At 36.1% G+C, this 22,549-nt stretch overlaps 1 protein-coding gene across 1 annotated transcript in view; it reads right to left on the bottom strand.

Annotated features, from left to right (window-relative positions):
• Nucleotides 1–1,580: 1,580 nt before the first annotated feature.
• Nucleotides 1,581–22,549, bottom strand: part of LGSN (lengsin, lens protein with glutamine synthetase domain) — a 29,178-nt gene continuing 8,209 nt past the window's right edge. Inside the window, exons 2-5 of the mRNA XM_029223307.1 lie at nucleotides 16,838–16,967; nucleotides 14,172–14,369; nucleotides 5,140–5,306; nucleotides 1,581–3,005 (exon numbers count right to left, since the gene is read on the bottom strand). Of these exons, the coding sequence (XP_029079140.1) occupies nucleotides 1,806–3,005; nucleotides 5,140–5,306; nucleotides 14,172–14,369; nucleotides 16,838–16,967 (1,695 nt within the window). The 3' untranslated portion in view covers nucleotides 1,581–1,805. The remainder of the gene's footprint in view (nucleotides 3,006–5,139; nucleotides 5,307–14,171; nucleotides 14,370–16,837; nucleotides 16,968–22,549) is intronic.

The following is a 22,549-nucleotide window of genomic DNA, read 5'->3' on the forward strand; positions in this document are numbered from 1 at the left end:
CAGTGACTGCAGTGGCTAAAGACTCGATCCTTGTAGAACTGAAGGGTGGGAAACACTCTTTGCTGTACAGGTTTATACAGCTCTGTTAGGGTGGGTGACAATGTAACTTTTTTGCATGTGTGAATCCCTCTAATTCAGATTCTCCTAGAATAGAAAGGTTAAGGAACTGATCTTTCACTGGTTCTTTTACCTTTATTCTTTCATCCCCAAATCCCTCACATTTTCCACACACACACTCAGACACACACACACACACACACACACACACATACAATCACACTCACACACAAGCAAGAAAGGTGATTTTTGTCCAAGTAACAAAGACCGAAACTCATGGTGCCTTAAAGGAGATAGAAGTAAAAATCTGAATGTGGGCAAAGCGTGCTCTGCCCACAGGACAAACCTTCCACCCCGTTACTATCCCGTGCAGCTCCATTCCTCAGTGCATCACTCTAGCCACATCACCTGCAGGTTAGTCGGCAGGAAGGTGAGGGCAGAAGGATGGGGAAAGGACAGGGAATGGAGAATCTGTCCTTGAAGGAAGTTTCCTAGAGTTTCCATGCTCAAAGGAAAGAGGGTGAGCAATTAGAAGAAGAGTCTGACTTTCAGTATTAAAGCTGCTGAGTACCATGGATTTGAATTAGGAGGATCTGAGCCATATTCTAACCCTGTGCCTGCATGTTTGCTCTCTCAACTGAGACCACAGTTGTTTTTAATTGAACATAAAATCTCCTATTTGATTCTAAGCAGTGGAATAGGGTTTTTATTTGCTAGTAAGTGGATTTTGAATTTCCTCCCAAAAGAAGCTAAACTTTGGTGATAGTTACAATAGTATCTCATTCACACAAAGGTCTAGAACATTTAAGATTCTCTGGGGAGATACCAACTTCTGTGGGCAGGAGACTCAGTAATTTAAAGACAATTTTAGCTGAAAGCATTGCCCTGGTTATCAAGGCAGTTGTTTTCATGCTCCACAAAGCACCAGAGGTATCTTTGAAATCTCCAGTTTCAAAGAGTGGTACAAACCAGGCAGAGCCCACCCACCACAGCCCATCCCCATTCCATCCGTATTTTATGAATATGGCTTTTATATGAGATACTGTTTAAAGAAACATTTTCACTACTTTTAAATATTTGACCTCATTGTTCCCAGCTCAAAATCTATTTCTTGTGGATTTGTTTCTTGTGGACATTACAGCCTTGAAATTCCTTGGCCTTTTAGGAGCTGGTGACAAAGGGTAGAAAGAGAAGGGACATATGTGAAAACTTCTTCTAACTTGTCATCATGACATATTTTTGTAAAACTTAATTAAGTCATTTAGAGGCATCACAATGATGCTTGAAAAATAGACCTTCAGAATGCCTTGATGAGTGAGATTATATTAGCAAATATATTTGTTTTCCTGGCAGTCACAACCTATGTGTATATTTGAAATTATTTCATTTTTTATAGTTATTTAAATTTTGCATTCTAATTCTTAAGTCTTTTTAGTTGTGTGAATATATTTGTTGCTCCCACAAAACTGAATATTCGTATCTAGGTCAACATATGCAGAGGCAATGACCACCGAGTGACAAGGTTTGCTGGGTTTTCACATCACAGCTGCACCACAACTTTATTGTTTGTTTCTGAATCAGAATCCTCTCAGCAACCCCACTTCATCTGTCAAATACTCCATGGGGACAAAAAAGAGAGAAAGCATTTGTAGCCTTGTTGTTGTTGCAAAAAGCCAATCTTTTCTTTCTGGCAGATCAATTACTTAAGTAAAACTCACATCGCTAAAGGAACAGTCAAGGGTTTCACACTAAATAAAATACTCTAAGAATTTATTTCTCTCAGCATCTGTTTCTTCACTTTCCAACTCATATTTCTTCATGGCAACAAAATATCGAATAAAAGTTTCCCCTAGAGCCTGTCTCAGACATTGATCTTCCTCCAGTGCCATGAGGGCATCTTCTAGTTTCAAAGGGATCTCAGAAAATTTGGGCTGATGAAGGTCTGTGCCATCCTCTGGAGCAGCCAAAACACCATCGTTTCTTTGAAGTCCATCCAAGCCTGCAGCCACAGTGGCAGCCAGCACCAGGTAAGGGTTTGCCGTGGCTGAGCCCAGTTTATTTTCTATTCTGGTGCCTTTCTCACCATGGCACTTGATATTAAAAGCACAGCTGTTATCGTTGTATGCCCACGTTGTCGGCACACTCTCCTTCAGGTCTTTACTCTCCTTGAAATAGCGCTTCCGGCAGCTAGCAGCAGGAGCCATCAAGCAGCTGAGAGCAGCAGAGTGCTTCAAGAGACCTGCCAACCATTTTTTCCCAGTGGTCGTGAGCTGCTCCATTCCAGAACTGCTACAGAACATGTTTTTCTTTCCATCGACATCCCAGAGACTATGAGACAAAATTCCTGAATTGCAGAATCCAGTCTCAATGAAAAAGCTGGTGATGTAATTATATTTCCTTGCCACTTCTTTGACAGCTGTTCTAAAGGTAAATGCATTATCAGCTGAACTGATGCCAAATTCGGGCAGAAAGCAGATTTCCATCTGGCCAGGCCTGGTAGAGGAGGAAAAGCTCTCAACATTGGCCCCAGTGTGATACAACCCATCCACGAGTTCCTGGATGAAAGGCTGGTCGTGATCATTTAGCAATGCTGAAGCAGGAAGAGATATGGTCTTTGAATTGATAATTTCAGGTACACCAAAAGTGCAAAAATCATAGATGAAGGCAGAGAATAGGGAGAAGCCAGAGTCCTGCAGCCGGCTCAGCTGCCTCTTTGCGATGTGCCTTGGGGAAGTCAACAGAGGCTCACCAGTCACAGTGAACGTGTCACAGATCACCCTTGCTGTCCTCTCGGCCCACGGCAAAACTCTGAAGGTCGATAGCTCTGGCATCAGGACTATGTCACTATTAAAACATGTTGCTCTTATGTGATCCACTTCATTGTCCTTAGGATTTGGTATCAATTCAAGATAACCTCGGGGCATGTAAACGCCATGGATCACTTTTTCCTAAAGAAGTTAAAGGATAGAGCAATCAAGTTTTGAAACTTGAAAACAAACAAAAACGTGGGGGCTGGGAGAATGAGAAAAAAATGTTTAACATCTGTTGGTTAAAGCTAGCTTAGTATCAGATAAATTTTAAATAGTTTAAAATAGAACCCCCAAAGGTAATTTGTAAACAAGCCTTAATAGCTTTAGCCTTGGAGACTTTATATGCTCATGTTCATGAAAACAGCACTCATAAAGAAAAGCTATAATGATAAAGAAAATGTCTATAGCAAATGACAAAGGTAAAACCTAACAGAATTATTTGAACTGCTCATAACCAAAAATATTTTTAAAGCACTTTTTATCATGTGGCGTAGTGGCTAATACTTCAGATAAGGCTTATTCTATTGTAATCCCCACAGGTAATTGACTCTCCAAAGTCTACAGTAAAGAATCCTCAGTCTTTCTCAGAGAGCTGACTGTTGTCACGCCCGGGACACACAGGACAGAAGAGCTGGGACTGCTGACAGCTGCACTCCTCTCTTCACTCACCTTTACAACACACTAACGAACAAACTACCTCACAGGCACAGAGTTCCAGAAACCTTGCCCGTGAATGTGGACCTATGTTATAGTTTCCAAAATGTTGCAGCCTTCAAGTCAGCAGTCCTAACTCTGTCATTAATTCCTTGTGTGAAGTTAAGCAGGTCACAGAACTATGTTATGCGCCTCAGCCTCCATATCTGTGAAACAGAAGTGTTAGAGTAGATGATTGCTAAGGCACTTTCTAGTCAAATACCTCTTGGGTTCAATGGATTTAACTTTTATTTAACTTTTCTATGTGCCATACAACATGGAAATAATGAAGTTATAAAGTTGAACAGACACATGAAAATGTAGAAATTGTGTAGTAGGAATATCAATAAGGTTTCATGTGTTGACGTTTCCATTAATGGGTGGAGAAAAAGCTGACTGTAAAGTTTGGTTCCTATGATGTCAGTGAACACCGTGAGGTTAACAAAACCTACTCACATTCTGCAAGCCAAACTGGTTGTTATATTACTTCCAAATCTCAAACAGGGTGGCTGATGCTCGCAGAAGCAACTCTTCTGCAGGTGTTGGTGAGCCACTTCCTCCTTCACTTTCCACCATCTCTGCACATTTCCAAGTGCCATTTGACCTGGATGATCCAAATCCACTTTTGCCAGTAGTAAAGTTGAGTAAGTCAAGCACTGTTTATTCAGCGCCTGCTTAATTTTCAACCTACTCAAGGACCTATATACATAAACTTTGTGTGTGTGTGTGTGTGTGTGTGTGTGTGTGTGTGTGCAGGCAGATCTAAAGAATTTTTGAAGAAACAGATTTGAATCTTTTGGAATTCTTTAAAAAATGTTTTGAAGATGCCCAATTTTTCCCAATATAAAGCAAATGAGAAAAATTACAATTTGATATTGAAGTAATAAGTAAGATATATTTAAACAATAATCTTAGAGGATGCTTAATTTTCATACTTTTGTATATAATACTGATGTCCCTTCCTAATAAATGATGTTTCAGTAACACAGTAAGTCAGTTATTAAAGTAAATACATGACATAAACTGAAAAATACTCAGAAAATCTCAAAACCTATCTAAAAATATCATATTTCTTGATATCACTATTTTTGAGAACTTAATAATATTTATTGTCATCCAACAAAAATAGGATATATTCTTATCAGAATTAGAAGCTAAAAGGGATATACTTTTTATCTAGAAAATTCTATTTAATCTTATTTTTCTCTTTGTTTTTACTCCTAGGTCTTCTGTTGTAATTTTCTCATATCAAACAAATTATAATCTTCATAATTGCAATAAGAGAAAAAAGTAGTGAAATTATTCAAGGCAGAAGGATGAAAATTACCAATCTTAATTAGTTTTATATTTATATTGGGTAAATGAATTGCTGTTTGGGAGCTGAAAGTATACATTCAGCTCTTAGGGGAACAATAATGTGTCTGGGGAGTGGCAAGGGAAGAAACAAAATGAATGATTGGTTTTCAACTAGAATTGCTGTATAGGTTACAATAAAATAAGAAAGAGCAATAAGGACCATTTGCTTGCAAATGAATTGAATGAAATTATATTCGATCATAACTCTACTTGCAAAACTCACTTGGAAAAAGTGTGCAGGGATACTCTTAGACCGGGACACACCATGGAGGTCTGTTGCTTCAAATCGCACAAACTGAAGGTGATTTTTGGCCATCTCTTGTTTAATGTGTTTCATTCTAGAGGAGAGTTGAGGTGCAGTAGGAATTTGAGTGCTGTTCCCGGTGTTATCTGTAAAATAAAAAATGGTCTAAATCATTAGATCATGATGAACTGCGAAGTAGAATGAGGCTAGAGAGTAGTGAATTAGTCATTATGATCATTAACAAAAGCATCATATGTTTCCATGTCTTTGGCTTATTCCTGAGAACATTGTCTCTAAACAGTCTAAGAGATTATCACCTGGGACAAGGTGAAGGTTAACTCTATTTGCTTAAGTAAATAGTAATATTATATGTAAGCACTTACTGAAAATGTCTTTGCTTATGGAAATTAGAATATATTTACATCACTGTTTTGGCACCATATAAGGCTGTATATAGATGAGTATCATCGAAAAGACTTTAAGCTTCTTGAACTAACTGGTTTTACCCAAATAAAAAGTTCCTGTATGATTAAAGGTAAAATTATTTGTTTGTTTTATTTTCTGTGGGTTTGCTTTTTTGTTTCATTTTCTTTGCCAAAAGAGCTTTATATCTTTATAACGGCATCTGAATCTAAGACATCTACATCTCTGTCAAATTTAAAACTTGTATAAATGAGCATATAAAAGTGTTTTCCAAGAATGAGAGTGTAGGAGATGAAAAATCTAGACTGAGTACTCCATTTTAAAAAACTAGAAAATTTAAAAAGAAGTTTTTTTCAAGACTTTTAAGATAGTCTACAAATTCTAAAACTCTAGAGTTAGAAGAGACTGGAGATAACATCTAATTCAACCAACTCAGTAGCTTAAGTCCCAGAGAAGTACAACCAGGTTCCCTGAATCACGCTCTCAGTCCATCACCAAAATTGAAACTGGAACCCAGACCTTTTGATTCTCGGTGGGTGGCTCAATACCGTAAAGTGACTGAATGAATCTAAAGCGTATAGAAGGATCAGGCACACAGTACACATCATAGATGTTGGCTACTGTCTGACTTTTAGGAGACGCAGCAGATTGCAGTCATTCAGCACAAACACTGAAGCTCATCTGCCTCCCTACAAATCCTGCCTTTGCCCTGGCAACTTTCCTTATCTCAGCTTTCTTATGTGCCTCAGCTTTCTCACTGACACAATATTACCTATTTCATAGGCTTGTTATGATGATTAAACAAGTTATTTAACAGTTCTTGGCAGACAGTAAGCACCATATCAATGTTTCTTAAATGCATCAAGTGAGCACAATTACTCTAACCCTGGTAAATGGTACCATGATCATGTCTGAATCTGAATACCCATCAATCTGTCGCATCACTGATGTTGAACAGCTGTAATTTTAAAGTGATGCTTGAGTATCATTTTTTGAGATATAATTAGGCTTTTAAAACATAAAGATTGACAGTTTAAAAACACAGATTAAGTAGATTTTAAGTACATGAAGCACATTTGGTTCTACCTGTGCAATGACTGGTTCTACCTATGCAAATATATTAGGGATGCTGTCCCGTCACTGTTAAATTTGGCTGCTCTGATGCTCCATAGGCTTTATAACTACCTTCCATTTAACAGAAACAATTAAGCTGTAGCAGTTACAGTGCTTTATGCCAAATTATCAGTTGCTGTGTTCCCAAACTTATTCTGAAGTATTGGGTGTTCTGCCCAAGATGAATAAGTCTCCTTAAAGAAAATAAAATTTATAGGCATTTTAAAATATGGAAAATTTCAGATAATCAGTATTCTAAACCTAATAAGCAATTACATGTAAACCATAAATATATTAATAACATAAAAAAATCAGAAGACATCTCCTATTAAAGGAATAGTCATTTTACTGGTTCACCAATAATACAATCACAGGAAATCATTAGTTCTTTGCCTTATCTGTATCTTCTACAGTTACTACAATAAATGAGTGTTATTTTAAAATAAGAAAAAGGTTTATCCACTCAATATAGATTTTTTTTTGTTACCACATACTATTTATACTGCACATATATTATAGGGGCAGCCAGAAAAAGGTTGGGCACCCTTAGAGAGCTTTATGTTATTGAGTAAGGAAGCTATAGACAATAAACCTGCCACCAAATGCAAAGGTGGGATAATTTATCATGGTGAAAGTGCTGGGGAAAAATAACATAACCATCTGAAGTATTAATTCTGTGAGATTTGATCACAATGTGGACAGGTCCAACCACTGATTCTCTCTAACATCACCAAGTTGCACTATGGCTGGACAGTGAGTGCATATATTAGTTTGCTAGGGCTGCCATAACAAATACCATAGACCAGGAGGCTTTAACAGAAATTTATTTCCTTACAGTTCTGGAGAGTAGAAGTCCAAGACCAAGGTGTCAGCAAGATTGGTTGTTTTCTTCTGAAGACATCTCTCCTTGGCTTGTAGATGGCCATCTTCTTCACATGGTCTTCCCTCTGTGTGTGTGTTTCCTAATCTCTTCTTATAGGGACACCAGTCATATTGGATTAGGGCCCATTCTACAGAACTAATTCAACATTAATTACCTCTTCTAAAACTCTGTCTTCAAATACAGTCACATTGTGAGGTACTAGGGGTTAGAACTTCAACATATGAATTCTGGGGAGACACAATTCAACCCATAATAATATACTGACCAGTCTCCATTTTCTTCAGGGTCCTAATCACCACCTGCCATGTTGTTGTGTAATACATGTTTACTGTCTTCACCACTTGCATGTTAGCTCCAGGAGAGCTTACTTATTATGTATTTACTTACTTGCTATTGTATCCCCAGTACCTCCAAGCAGTACAGGCATATCATAGGCACTCACTGGCTATTCCTTTAATAATTTAATAATTAATGTGATTTAATTATTTAGTTAAGTAATTAATACATCGTGTGATTTGACCTTGTCTAATTAAAAAGTAAAAATTGGCATCACATATTTTGATATGTATCCTAAGTATCAAATTTTCATTTAAAAGTTTAATTCTTTCATCAAATATGAGAGCCCTATTCAATCAAATTTCATTTTCATGGCATCAACTAATCTGAATTGTCTGACTTTCTTTTCTTCAAATAAATTGCACTTCTTAGTTACAATTAAACCTTTTGGTCAGCCCTTCCTAGATGTGTATGATAGAGCATACATGTGTATGATAGAAGAGAAGACAGATATTTGCCAGTTCAAGGGCTCATTTGTTTTACTTATACTGTGGCTCCTGAGAGGTGCTCTCCTTTCCCATTTCCTCAGAGAGTTAATAAATTAAATCAATGTGCTTTTATAGAGGAAGTTTCATGGCTGTGAATTTTTAAGGGGAAAAATAAGAAAACATGAAAAACCAAGCAAACCTCAAAGCTCTATAGTAGCTAGAAAGCCTTGGAGAAATGTCCATGTTCCGTGACAATGAGGACATGTTTTAGTTATAGAGAACAAGCCATGGTCACTTATAAAAGGCAAATTAAATAGGTGTTTGGGCTTTCAAAAAACTCATTTCAAAAGAGGAAAAGTGCATTTGAGAGTACATTCTCTAATACATTCAGCTTAGGGACGGCTGCCATATTCCTTTCCTTCATCAGCCTGGCTGCTCTGAGAGCCACACTGTTAATGCAGATGTGACCCCACTTTTGGCCACATCACATTAGCCCAGCAGTATTCGAAAACAAGGATGGCAGAATAACCTGGTATAAAAGCTGGGACAAAAACAAAAACAATAAAAAGTGAGGGTAGGGGGAGCTATTCTTTGAAAAAATATATTTTTAATAAATTCAAAGTAGCTATTACAGAGAAGAAAATACCACATTGAAAATCCTTACACTTATTTTGGAGATTTATTTTTATATTTATTTTGAAATTATTTATTGGTGGTTTGTTTGGAGTTGTAAACTTCCTGGTACTTGGGGCCTGTAAAAAATCTAGCCCTGGGCCAAAGAAGAAGACTGTGAATTAATCAAGTTGAATCAATCAATAATTATACCCACACCCCTAGTCATAGTTGATTGGTGAGAAGAGAGCTCACGACACAGTTCTTTTCTCAGATATTTTGACTTGAGACTAAATAATGGTAAATTCCATTTTTTTATGCCTGAAACTATATAAAACAAAGGTCACAAACTGTGAAAGAGCCAGTGTAATCAGCAGATATTTCCTCATTAGCTTTCCCACTGTTTGGAAATTTTTTAAAATTAGTTGACAGTTAAATATCAGAAAATTTCATGCAAAAATCTTGAGTTCAACCTTCTCTTGAGAAAAGAGAAAGATTGGGCAACACTGGGTGGACATTTCTCTGCAGCAACCATTGGCTGGAACTCTGAGGTGGCCTTCAAATGGGGTATGTATGCATCCTCTAATTCATGGGTTGGCAAATGTTTTCTGTAAATGGCCAGATAGTAAATATTCACAACTTTGCAAGCCATGTGGTCTCTGAGTGAATGGCACTCACTACTTTCTCACCAGCATGCCTCACTCATTATCTGCCTGGCCCCTGTGGCATTTGTATTGATAGTCCCTGATGCTTGGAGGCTGTCAGTGCTCATGTTCTTCACTTCATGGAGAAATTCATGAAGCCAAACACAGAAAGAGACATTCATGAAGCCACGGAGAAATGCAGGCATGAGAGATGGTATGAATTGCCCCCGAGGATGTTGACACCCTAAACCCTGGAACATGTAGAATATGTTAAACTGCAGGGCAAACAGGACTTTGCAGATGTAATTAAGGTTATGGACCTTAAAACAGGGACATTGTCTTGTATTATTCAGGTGAGCCCTGAAAAGCAGAGAACTTTCTCCAGCTGTAGGCATAAAAGAGGTGTGGAAGATGAGGAATTCAGAGAAATTCCAAACATGAGAAATATCTGAGGCACTACTGGCTCAGAGATATAGAACCAAAGGCTTCCAGGAGCTAAGGGCCACTCCAGCTGGCAGCCAGCAAGGAAGCAGGAACCTCAGTCCTATGACTGCAAGGAACTGGATTCTCCCAACAATGTGAATGATCTTGGAAGTGTATTGTTTCCTAGAATCTCTGGCTAAGAACTAAGATGGCCAACACCTTGATTTTGGCCTTGACGTACTTGAAGCACAGAAATCAGCTGTGCAAACCTAGACTTCCGATGTACAGAACTGTGAGATAATGAATTGTGTTCTTTTAAAATGCTAAATTTGTTATGGTGGCAACAGAAAATTAATATATATGGAGTCCTGATAGTGTTCACTCCCAGGCTCTATGTCCTTCTTAGGCCCTGTGTGTGGTAAAGAATTTAACCTTGCCCAAAGAGAGCTCTGGCCTTTACCCTTGGCCCTGACTGGTAATCTCTAAGCCCTTAGAATGTCCTGCCTGACAAGAGTGCCTTTGTTTTCCTTGTGTCTCTGGCCACACTAGAAAGTCCAGCAATGTCATTTATTATTGAGTCATGTGGCATCAGCTTGACCCCAGTGGAGCTGGAGACTGAGGTCAGCCATGTGACCAGTTGACTGTGGAGCTCCAATAAAGACCTGCACACCAAGACTAAGGTGAGCTTCCCTACTTGGCAATACTCCATTTACATTGTCACACACCATTGCCAAGAAAATAGTGTTGTTCATGACTTCAGTGGCAGAGGACAAGTGGGAGTTCCATGCTTAGAACTTCCTTGGACTCTTCATCATGAATCCTTTCCTTAATTGAATTTAATCTGTATTTTTTCATTGTAATAAACCATAACCTTGAGGATAATAGCCTTCAGTGAGTTCTGTGAGTTCTTATAGCTAATTATCAAAACTCCCAATCTTGAAATTGGTTTCAGAAGTGAGAGTAGCCTGGTAGACACTATATCTCTAACCTTACACCCTGCTATATTTCTACCTTTCCAAACCTTATTTGTTCAATCTTTTCATCATGGATTCCTATGTGGAATAAATAAGTTTAAAATTATTTTCTATCACTTGGATCCCACAGATTTTTGACCAATACACTCATAGGTCAAAATAGCTATATCACTATTGATAACCCATAAATTTAGAATAACAGAATTTTTAGTATCTGGTGTTACATTTAGGTCTTTAATTCATTTTGAATTTATTTTTATGTATGGTGTTGGAGAATGTGCTAATTTCAGTCTTTTCCATGTAGCTATCCAGTTTTCCCAGCAACACTTATTGAAGAGACTGTCTTTTCTCCATTGTATATTCTTGCCTCCTTTGTCATAGATTAGGTGACCATAGGTGTGTGGCTTTATCTCTGGGGTTTCTATCCTCTTCCATTGATCTATATTTCTGTTTTTGTGCCAGTATCATACTGTTTGATTACTGTAGCTTTGTAGTGTAGTCTGAAGTCAGGGAGCCTGATTCTTCCAGCTCCATTTTTCTTTCTCAGAATAGCCTTGGCTATTCAGGGTCTTTTGTGTCTCTGTACAATTTTAAAATATTTTGTCTAATTCTGTGAGAAATGTTACTGGTAATTTGATAGGGATTACTTTGAATATATAGATTACTTTGGGTACTATAATCATTTTGCCAATATTCGTTCTTCCAATACAAGAACATGGTATATCTCTTCATCTGTTTGTGTCATCTTCAATTTCTTTCATCAGTATCTTATAGTTTTCTGACTACAGATCTTTTGTCTCCTTAGGTAGGTTTACTCCTAAGTATTTTATTATTTTTGATGTAAGTGGGATTGTTTCCTTAATTTCTCCTGATCTTTCATTGTTAGTGTATAGGAATGAAAGAGATTTGGGCATATTAATTTTGTATCCTGCAACTTTACTGAATTAATTGATGAGCGTTAGTGGTTTTCTGGTAGCATTTTTAGGATTTTCTATATATAGTATCATGTCAACTGCAAACAGTGACAATTTTACTTCTTCATTTCCAGTTTGGATTCCTTTTACTTCTTTTTCTTCTCTGATTGCCATGGCTAAGACTTCCAAAACTATGTTGAAAAACTCTTAGAGGAAAACATAGGCAGAACACTCTCTGACATAAATTGCAGCAAGATCTTTTTTGATCCACCTCTGAGAGTGAAGAAAATAAAAACAGAAATAAACAAATAGGACCTAATTAAACTTAAAATCTTTTGCATAAAAAAAGAAACCATAAGCAAAATGAAAAGACAAAGCACAGATTGGGAGAAAGTATTTGCAAACGAAGCAACCAGCAAGGGACTAATCTCCAAAATATACAAACAGCTCATGCAGCTCAATATCAAAAAACCAAATATTCCAATTAAAAATAAGTGGACAATCTAAATAGACATTTCTCCAAAGAAGAAATACAGATGGCCAAGAGGCAAATGAAAGATGCTTAACATCACTAATTATTAGAGAAATACAACTCAAAACTACAATGAGGTATCACCTCACACCAGTTAAAATGACTATCATCAAAAAAGTCTACAACAATAAATGCCGGAGAGGGTGTGGAGAAAAGGGAACCCTCCTGCACTGTTGGTGGGAATGTAAATTGATACAGCCACTATTGAGAACAGTATGGAGATTCCTTTAAATACTAAAAGTAAAACCACCATATGACCCAGCAATCCCACTACTGGGCATATACCCTGAGAAAACCATAATTCAAAAAGAGATATGTGCCAGAATGTTCATTGCAGCACTATTTACAATTGCTAGGACATGGAAACAACCTAAATGTCCATCAACGGGTGAATGGATAAAGAAAATGTGGCACATATATACAATGGAATACTACTCAGCCATAAAAAGGAAAGAAATTGAGTTAGTTCTAATGAGGTGGATGGACCTAGTCTGTCATACAGAGTGAAGTAAGTCTGAAAGAGAAAGACAAATACCATATGCTAATGCACATATATGGAATATAAAAAAAAACTGGTACTGGTGTACCTAGTGGCAGGGCAGAAATAAAGACACAGACATAAAGAATGGACTTGAGAACATGGGGGGTGGGAAGGGGGAAGCTGGGATGAAGTGAAAGTGTAGCACTGACATATATACACTACCAAATGTAAAATCGATGGCTAGTGGGAAACTGCTGCATAGCCTAGGGAAATCAGCTCGATGCTTTGTGGTGACCTAGAGGGGTGGGCTAGGGAGGGTGGGATGGAGGCTCAAGATAGAGGGGATATGGGGATATATGTATACTTGTAGCTGATTCACTTTGTTGTACAACAGAAACTAACACAACATTGTAAAGCAACTATACTTCAATAAAGATATAAAAAATAAAATAAAAATAGAGCTACCATATGATCCAGAAATCCCACTCCTGAGCGTATATCCAGAGAAGACCATAATTCAAAAGGATACATGCACCCCAACGTTCATTGCAACACTATTTACAATAGCCAGGACAAGGAAGCAACCTAAATGTCCATCAACAGAGGAATGGTTAAAGAAGATGTGGTACATATGTGCAATGGAATGTTACTCAGCCATTAAAAAGAACAAAATAATGCCATTTGCAGCAACATGGATAGACCTAGAGATTGTCATAGTGAGGGAAGTACAAAGGGCAGAGAAAGACAAATATCATCCTATATGTGGAATCTTAAAAAAAAAGGTACAAGTGAACCAATTAACAAAACAGAAATTGAGTTATAGATGAAGAAAACAAACTTACATTTACCAAGGGGGAAAGGGGAGAGAGATAAATTAGGATTAACATGTACACACTATATATATAAAATAGGTAACTAATATGAATCTTCCGTATAACACAGTGAATAGTCAACACTCTGTAATGACCTATATGGGAATAGAATCTAAAAAATAATAATAATAATAACAATTTTACTTTTAGAAAAGACTTGAGAGACCATGCGTGGCAACCCCTCCATTTTCCATATAAGCATCCTAGTGGGGAAAGAAAACTGTAAAGCATTTTATAAATGATAGGTGTATAAATTATTTTAAGTGTTCTGACTTTCAGGCTAGCATCTTCAACCAACAACACAATATCACTAATTCAAATACAAATTTGGGATTAGCAACTATACCCATATGCCAGTTTGTCCCAGAGTCCTTACCAGTATAGTTGGAGTTTGGGTGAAATTCATCACCAGGAGCGTTAACTGATGTTTTGATGGGCAATGGCTTTATCACTATTGTCTGATCTTTGGAATCCTTGTCATCTTCTGGAAAATGAGACTCAGCAGAGCCAGGTCCCATGACTGGTTTATTGGTATCCCCCAATTTGTGACACACCATTTGGTTTCTAATCCTTTCTGTAGAAATAAAGAAAAATGTTAAGGTTTTCTGCCCATTTTTGATTAGGTTGTTTGTTTTCTTGATATGGAGTTTTATGAACTGTTTGTGTATTTTTTATATTAACCTCTTGTTGGTCTCATTGTTTGCAAATATTTTCTCCCATTCCATATGTTGTCTTTTCATTTTGTTTATGGTTTCCTTTGCTGTGCAAAAGCTTTTAAATTTGATTAGGTACCATTTATTTATTTTTGCTTTTATTTCTTTTGCCTTGGCCTAAAGAAAATATTGACTGATGTAAGAAAATATGGCTACAATTCATGTCTTCTAGGAGTTTCATGGTGTCATGTCTTATATTTAGGTCTTTAAACCATTTTGAGTTTATTTTTGTATATGGTGTGAGAGAATGTTTTAAGTTCATTGATTTACATGCAGCTGTCCAACTTTCCCAACACCACTTGCTGAAGAGACTGTTTCTTCTCTATTGTATATTCTTGCCTTCTTTGTCAAATATTAATTGACCTTAAGTATGTGGATTTATTTCTGGGCTCTCTATTCTGTTCCATTGATCTATATGACGCTTTTGTGCCAATACTATGCTGTTTTGATTACTGTAGCTTTGTAGTATTGTCTGAAATCTGGGATGGTTATACATCCAGATTTGTTCTTTTTCCTCAGTATTGCTTTGGCAATTCTGGGTCTTTCATGGTTCCATATAGATATTAGAGTTATTTGTTCTAGTTTTGTGAAAAACGCCATAGATAATTTGATAGAGATCACATTAAATCTGCAGATTGCTTTGGGTAGTATGGCCATTTTATCAAAATGAAATAGACATTTCTCCAAAGAAGACATACAGATGGCCAACAGGCACATGAAAGGATGCTCAATATCACTAATTATTAGAATAATGCAAATCAAAACCACAATGAGGTATCACCTCACGCCAGTCAGAATGGATATCACCATAAAGTCTGCAAATAAATGCTAGATTAAAAAAGGGAACCCTCCTAAACCTTTGGTGGAAATGTAAATGGGTGTAGCTACTATGGAAAGCAGTACGTAGGTTCCTTAAAAAACTAAAAATAGAGCTACCATATGTTCCAGCAATCCCACTCCTGGGCATATATCCAGAAGAGATGAAAACTCTAATTCAAAAAGATACATGTACCCCAATGTTCATAGCAGCACTATTTACAATAGCCAAGACATGGGAACAACCCAATTGTCCATAAACTGATGATTGGTTTAAGAAGGTGTGGTATGTGTGGTGTATGTATATATATATATATATATATATATAATGGAATATTACTCAGCCCCAAAAATGAAATATTGCTATTTGCAGCAACATGGATGGACCTAGAGATTATCATACTGGGTGAAGTAAGTCAGAAAGAGAAATATATGATAATCACTTATATGTGGAATCTAAAAAAGTAAGACAAATTTATATACAAAACAGAAACGGACTTACTGGTTCTGTAGTAGATTTAACGGTTTTCATAGAAACAAACTTATGGTTACCAAAGGGGAAAGGGAGAGTGGGGAGGGAAGAAAATTAGGAGTATGAGATTGACAGATACACATCACTATACATAAAATACATAAACAACAGGGATTTACTGTATAACACAGGGAACAATATTCAATATCTTGTAATAACCTATAATGGAAAATAATCTGAAAAAATGTATATAACTGAATCACTTTGCTGTACACCTGAAACTAACACAATATTATAAATCAACTATACATCAAGTTAAATAAAGAAAGAAAAATGTTTAAAGATGTTGGAACTGTTTTCAACTGTCTTTCAATATGATGTAAAGAGGAATACTTGATAAAATAATTTATTCCTAGGCAATGACATACCAAATAAGGGGCAGTGGGAGTAGTTCACCCTGGTTTTAAGATATATGGGGTTGCATTTTCTGTAGAGAATTTTAAAACAATAATAAAGTTTACAAAAGTCTAACTGCATTTTATTGTTGCCATGCACTGGCCATTTGTACTGCCCCTGCCTTGGAACACCACTCTTCCTAGAATTGAGACTGTTGTCCACATCAACTCCTAGTTTAAGCACTGTTTCAAATCCACTGGAGTCTAGTTGGAATTCCAACATGTGTCATGAAAACTTGATCCACATCTTCATTGTGGCCTCTCTCAGTAATGATCTTTGTACTCATTCTCAGAGCAGAAATATGCTTCTCTTCTTACTCATATGTTCCTTCTGTTCTGTACTCTCTTTTGTTCACACTACTATTTTCCTAGTTCTACTCCCTTAAAATTCTAAATATTTTTATTATTTTTATATATTTATACTGCAAGCCTATATTTTCAATCTTTTATGTTGCCTATGTAGGAATAAATTTTCTTTCTTTCTTTGCTTCTCCCATAGAAGAGAAGAAAAATGTTTTATGAAGAAGAGACCAAATAGAGATTATCTTTGACTACATATTCTTGAGGGATCATAGTAGCAAGATACCTTTTGAGTTGGCTATATCCACTTCTCCTATTTCAGTTGAAAAACTATGTAGTTTAGTGACTTCCTTTCTTGTATTTCTTAATTTACTCATCCTGCTGGCTTTAGTCTCATTACCTTCATCTCTGATGTCCTGTAAAAATTAATAAACAAAAAGTCAAATAACAGATCATGCACACAATGAAATTTGGAGGTCAAGAAAGAATGATGATATAAAAATGACTCTAGAAGACTTTAAAAACAAGGTAAATTTTGTTTCCACATCCACTTGAATAATTCAAAATTAAGAGGCTTAACATTCTGCTGACAGGATGGATTTTCTGTATCTCCTTTTATATGTGGTACAAAAAATATCACCAAATAAATTAAAATCTTGCCCAACTAGTCAGGATTTTCTATATTTTTTACTCTGGGATATTTTGCATTATTTATTCTTAAGTAATTTTACCAAACCCATTTTAGCTTTAAAAAGCCCTCTTTTATAATTTCTCTCTCTCTTTTTTAGGATCTCTAATGTTTCTGACCAGAGACATAAGTATTATACCTAAGGAATTAGATTCTCCTCTTCTTACCCTCATCCTAATTGCGTCAATATTTACTTCAAAAAAGCACATGCTTTCATAAAATTCTATTTTGTGACTGTATTTTATGTATGTGAAACAATGTCATGTTCAAAGTGTTTTATAGCTTAGGAAAACCTAAAGAAAAACATATTAAAACAAAATAACCTAACTTCAACACTCTAGTTATAATCTTTGACAGGATCCCTTGACAGAGCTGTCAAGGGCAATTCCCCACGGGGAGGTGGACAGCGAGGCAGGGGCTGGGGATGGAGAGCTATGGTGTCTCTTCCCCATCAGTGGACAGAATAACCCCTGCAGTTCTGAGTCACAACTGAAATAAATAAGAATTTTTTAAAGTAAAAAGCTGACATTGATTTTTTTCATTTATACTCTTTTATTTTTACTTCACTGAAATAATTTTTAAAAGAATCAATTATTTTCTACTCAAATGGCTTGATACTTTATGCACATCATAATGTACTGACTACAGATTCTATTTTAAGTTTTGTGTAGGTGTCATTACTTCTACCAAGTCAACTTTTCTGATTTTTTTTAATGAAGTGTAATTGCCTTACAGTATTATACTAGTTTCAGGTGTACAATATTAAATATTTTTATAGAGTATACTCCATACAAAGTTATTATAAAATATTGACTATATTCCTTGTGCTGCACATTACATCTTTGTAACTTATTTATTATCTACCTAGTAGTTTGTATCTCTTAATCATCTACTCCTATTTTGCCCATCCCTCCCCACACCTCTCCCCTTTGGTAGTTTGTTCTCTGTATCTGTAAGTCTGTTTCTGTTTTGTTATATTTGTTCATTTTTTTAAATTCCACATATAAGTGAAAATATACAGTACTTGTCTTTCTCTGTCTGACTTATTTCACTAAGGATAATATGGCATATATATATAATGGAATATTATTCAGCCATAAAAAATGAAGCTTTACCATTTGCAACAAGTTGGATGAACCTGGAGGGAATTATGCTGTCACTGGTATTTTTAATGTTTTTTTACAAACTCCTCATTGTGGTTTGAGGTGAGAGGGTCAAGGTCAAAAACTATATTCTAAAATGTTTCGAGCTATTTTCTTTTTGAAGAGCTATTTCTGAAGTTTCCATCCCTGAAGGCAAGTTATAAATACATGTCCAGAGTGGTTGCTGGGGAACAGCTGTACCATTTGTCAATTAAATCAATTCAATCTCTGAAGACTAAAGGAAGAAACATGAATTTAACTGTTTTGTGTCTACATGTAGTTATGATACATTGTTCTTATTGTTACCATGTTTTTTAAAAAGATATATTTCATAGGATAAAGTCTTTGTGTGATTTTTTTTCAAGGAACTAATATTTATTAAGCACTTAATGTATACTAAATACCAACATTATACTTTAAATTTTTTAAATTTTATTATGGTAAGAACACTTAACATGAGATCTAGCCTTTTAAATTTTGAAGCAATTTTTAAGTTGGCCATACTGTTTTTTTTTCTTAACATCTTGTGTGATTTTAAGTTTCACTTTTTAGAAAATTGTGGTCTTTCACTACAGATAATCTTATATTTGGATCATGTGATATTTATAGTAATTTATTTTTTCTAGTAGTTTATAATTTTATTCAAATATTTGTGTAAATTATCCCTATGCACTTTGGATAGGATTCTGATAGTGACATACTAGCCTTATTGTATATATTCACAATTTCTAAGATTGCATTGCCAGAAATATACATTATATAGTTGTAATTTTGGTAAATGTTTTTACATATTCATGTCTCTGGCTATTTTTAAGAAGTCTTCTTTAGAAAATGACTTATTAGGCCAGTTACACAAATTTCAAAGGAAACTGAGCAGACTAATATTTGTGTTAGTTTGATTCATAGGGATCCTCTCATATACAGATTGATGGAATCAAATGAAACAAATTTTAAGATTTCTTCCAGCTTCAAACTCTAACTGCAACCAAATAACAATGTGCTACAATTGAGCACTCTGTCAGGCACATTTCTTCAGCATAACCCTCAAGATGGTAGAATCTCCATCCTACAAATGAGAAAAGTGAGACCCTGAATAACTTGCCCAAGGCCACAAAAGTGAATGGAAAGTACAGAGTATTGATGCAAACAGGTCCTCTGGTTTCCAAAATGCCATTCTGCTTCCTAAATTTCAGAAACTCAAACCCAGAGAATGTTTATTTTAGTAATTTTCACCTGCCTTCATATAAACCAGACCAAAAGGGAAAGTTTATTAAGAGAAAAACAAGGACAATTTATCAAGTTCCTAAACTGAGAATTTCACCAATAAAAACCCTAGAACTAAGTCATAGTATGTGCCTCTGACTCCAAAATAGATGCTCAATTTTTTTTCAAATGAAGAATACATTTAGTTCAGTCCTCTGAGTTTCCTTTATATACTAAAATGATCATTTCTATAATAGCTCAAACAAATTTAGTGGATCCCTGATTTACCTCACCTCCAATAAGTATTTTTATTCTCCTTAATCTCTTAACTACATTTAGTTACAATGTGAATGATGTTTCAGTAAAAAAAAAATCTACTAGTCAAGATTCATGTGATTTGAGTCCTAATTCTGACTTTTCCACTAAGCAGCAAGTCCTCTGGATCCTTGGTATTTTCATCTGTAAACACTGCTATAAGTACAATTCCCAAAAGTATATTAACATTTTACAAGTATTTTTATAACCAAACAATATGTTATATCTTATTTAATACTCACAACTTTCAGGGAACATTTATTATCACCTACGTTTTCCCAAGGCAGAAACAGGTTCACCAGGAAATGATTTGTTCAAGGTCATATGACTGCCAAGGAAGAATAGGAATTATCTGGGGAGCTTCCCACATCACCATAGCAGACAGCTGAACTAGATGAAATTCCACTTCTATTTTATAAGATTATCTGTATGACTTGTAAAAATTTGTTCACTCAACTCCCTCAGTTACATATTCTTCTACAATTATATTGTGTTTTAATAACTCTTTCCTGAATAAGGGTTAAAACCATCTTAAGTCACTATTAGCTTAAACTTCGTCAGTCCAAACAATGAGGACTATGGGTAAGGTAAAATCAAAGACATAAAAATAAATAAAACATGGTCCATTTCATAAAGAATCTTACAATCTAGTATAGGAGATAAAGTGTTGTTATTGAAGTTGAAGGCTCCCATGTTACAAAGAAAGAGATATAGTTAGGATACCCTAGTTCAGAGGCAGCAAACTCAATGCTGAGCCATCCAAGGAAGGAACCAATGTGTGGCTGTAGCCAACAGTTGCCGTGACAAAATGTGGCCCTCGTGATGCCAGTTTTCCAAATTTCCAAGGAATGCCAGAAATCTGGATTTTCATTTGAAATTCTATGATTTTTAAAATGTTGACAATCAATTTGAAGTATAAAGTAGGTAGTAAAGAAGAGAAGAAAGATACTCAGTTCCCACATAGCCAGATGTCAAAAAGACTGGAATGTTGTTCAGAATATTCAGCAGTGCTAGAGGCCCTGGGCACAATGAGAGCGGCAGAGACCACCTATCTTTTCCCCATCAGTGCTGGTTAGTAGAGGTGGCCAAGATATTTAACCATTAGTACAGATAATAAAAATAACAAATACTTTTATTTTACCTACTATGTGTCAGCTCTCTTCTAAATGCTCTGCGCTTCGTCTCAGAACAACCACTTGAGAGAGATACATTGTCATCTCCATTTTAGAGATGAGTAAAACTGAGTCAAAGAGAAGCTAATTAGCCCACACATCTTGTAAGTGGTAGAGCTAGGACTCGAGCCCAGGAAATTGGCTCCAGAGCACAAGTGCTTAATGCATTATTAATGAATACAGTCAGTCAGAATGCCCCAGAATCATTGCTGGGGTGCTGGGAAGCCAGGACAGGATTCTAGAGGGTCCCTGCAGGACCAGATGTTAACTCTTTAGTAGATGGATTATGGAGAGGTCTAAAGGCACCAGGGAAACAGTAGGAGAGCTAGAGGAGTTCAGAGGGTTGGGGTACCTTCAAGGGACTCGTCAGCAGCTGTTTACCAACCAGTTCAGAAATGTTGATCAAGTAATTGACATTACAGGTGCAGCCGACAAATTTCCTGGTTGCACCGTTAAGTCGGACAAGCAGTGCCTGATGCGTGGTAAGTACTAAATAGATGTTAGTCGTGATTATCTTTACCCAGGCACCATGCATTACTGAGGATGTCTGCTTCAAAGATACCTCTTTCTAGGCTACCTCATGGGCCCTTAACTCATGAGAGATGACTCCTATTCAGTCAGGCTCTAATCCCTCTCTTTTCTAAGCATCTCTAGACTCTGAACACAGTAAACTAGTGGAACCTCTCAGAGAGGTGAGGGTATGTCAAGTAGTCTGATGGTTCTCAGTTGGGAGCCAACATACTCATGCTTGTAATCTACAGCACTGCTATTAAACAGGCATATTGTTTTATAAATACGGTCTTCAGAGAGTCTTCAGGGAAACTAGGCCAAGCTTAAACAGAAGAGGGGACACTTGAACTAAAGATAGAAAGAAGTCAATAAACAAAGCTGGAAAAACCATGAGCATAAACACGGATATGTGCGAACATACAAATCTAATTTATGCTTAATTTGGACAGTCTCAAAATTCTACTACAACGGGTTGACTCTGATTTCTTTTGACATTTCCACCAGAGAAGCTTTTCACACTTCAGATACTTTTCTACTTTCATTCTATCAGATGACTTCAGTTCATACACAGGAATGGTCTTTAAAGAATATTTCATATTTCAAGATATTTTCATAATTCATGTTTTTTTCATCACAGCATTTACTTTGAAAATTGTTTATATGGCTTAATATGTTTGTCATTTTGCATTTCCACTCAGTGGCTGATCAAGTTAACTAAAAGATTTAACCTAAAGGGATACTGCCAAGCATTAAATTTAGGCATAATTTGACCTAATAAGTTTCTTTCCAATAAAGTAACCAGTGTTATTTAGATTCTAGATATCACTGATTCTGTTCATTTACTTTTAATTTTCTCTAACAGTTACCTTTTCAATGTCAATACTTTAAAAATCCTTGTTTTAACCCCAGTATACTGGCTATAGTCTGTGGTATAATTATTAATGCATTTACCATACACTCTGATTTTG

This window comes from Monodon monoceros, unplaced genomic scaffold, assembly GCF_005190385.1.
Source record: "Monodon monoceros isolate NGI ecotype Baffin Bay Population unplaced genomic scaffold, NGI_Narwhal_1 Super_Scaffold_15, whole genome shotgun sequence".
Taxonomy (NCBI): Eukaryota; Metazoa; Chordata; class Mammalia; order Artiodactyla; family Monodontidae; genus Monodon; species Monodon monoceros.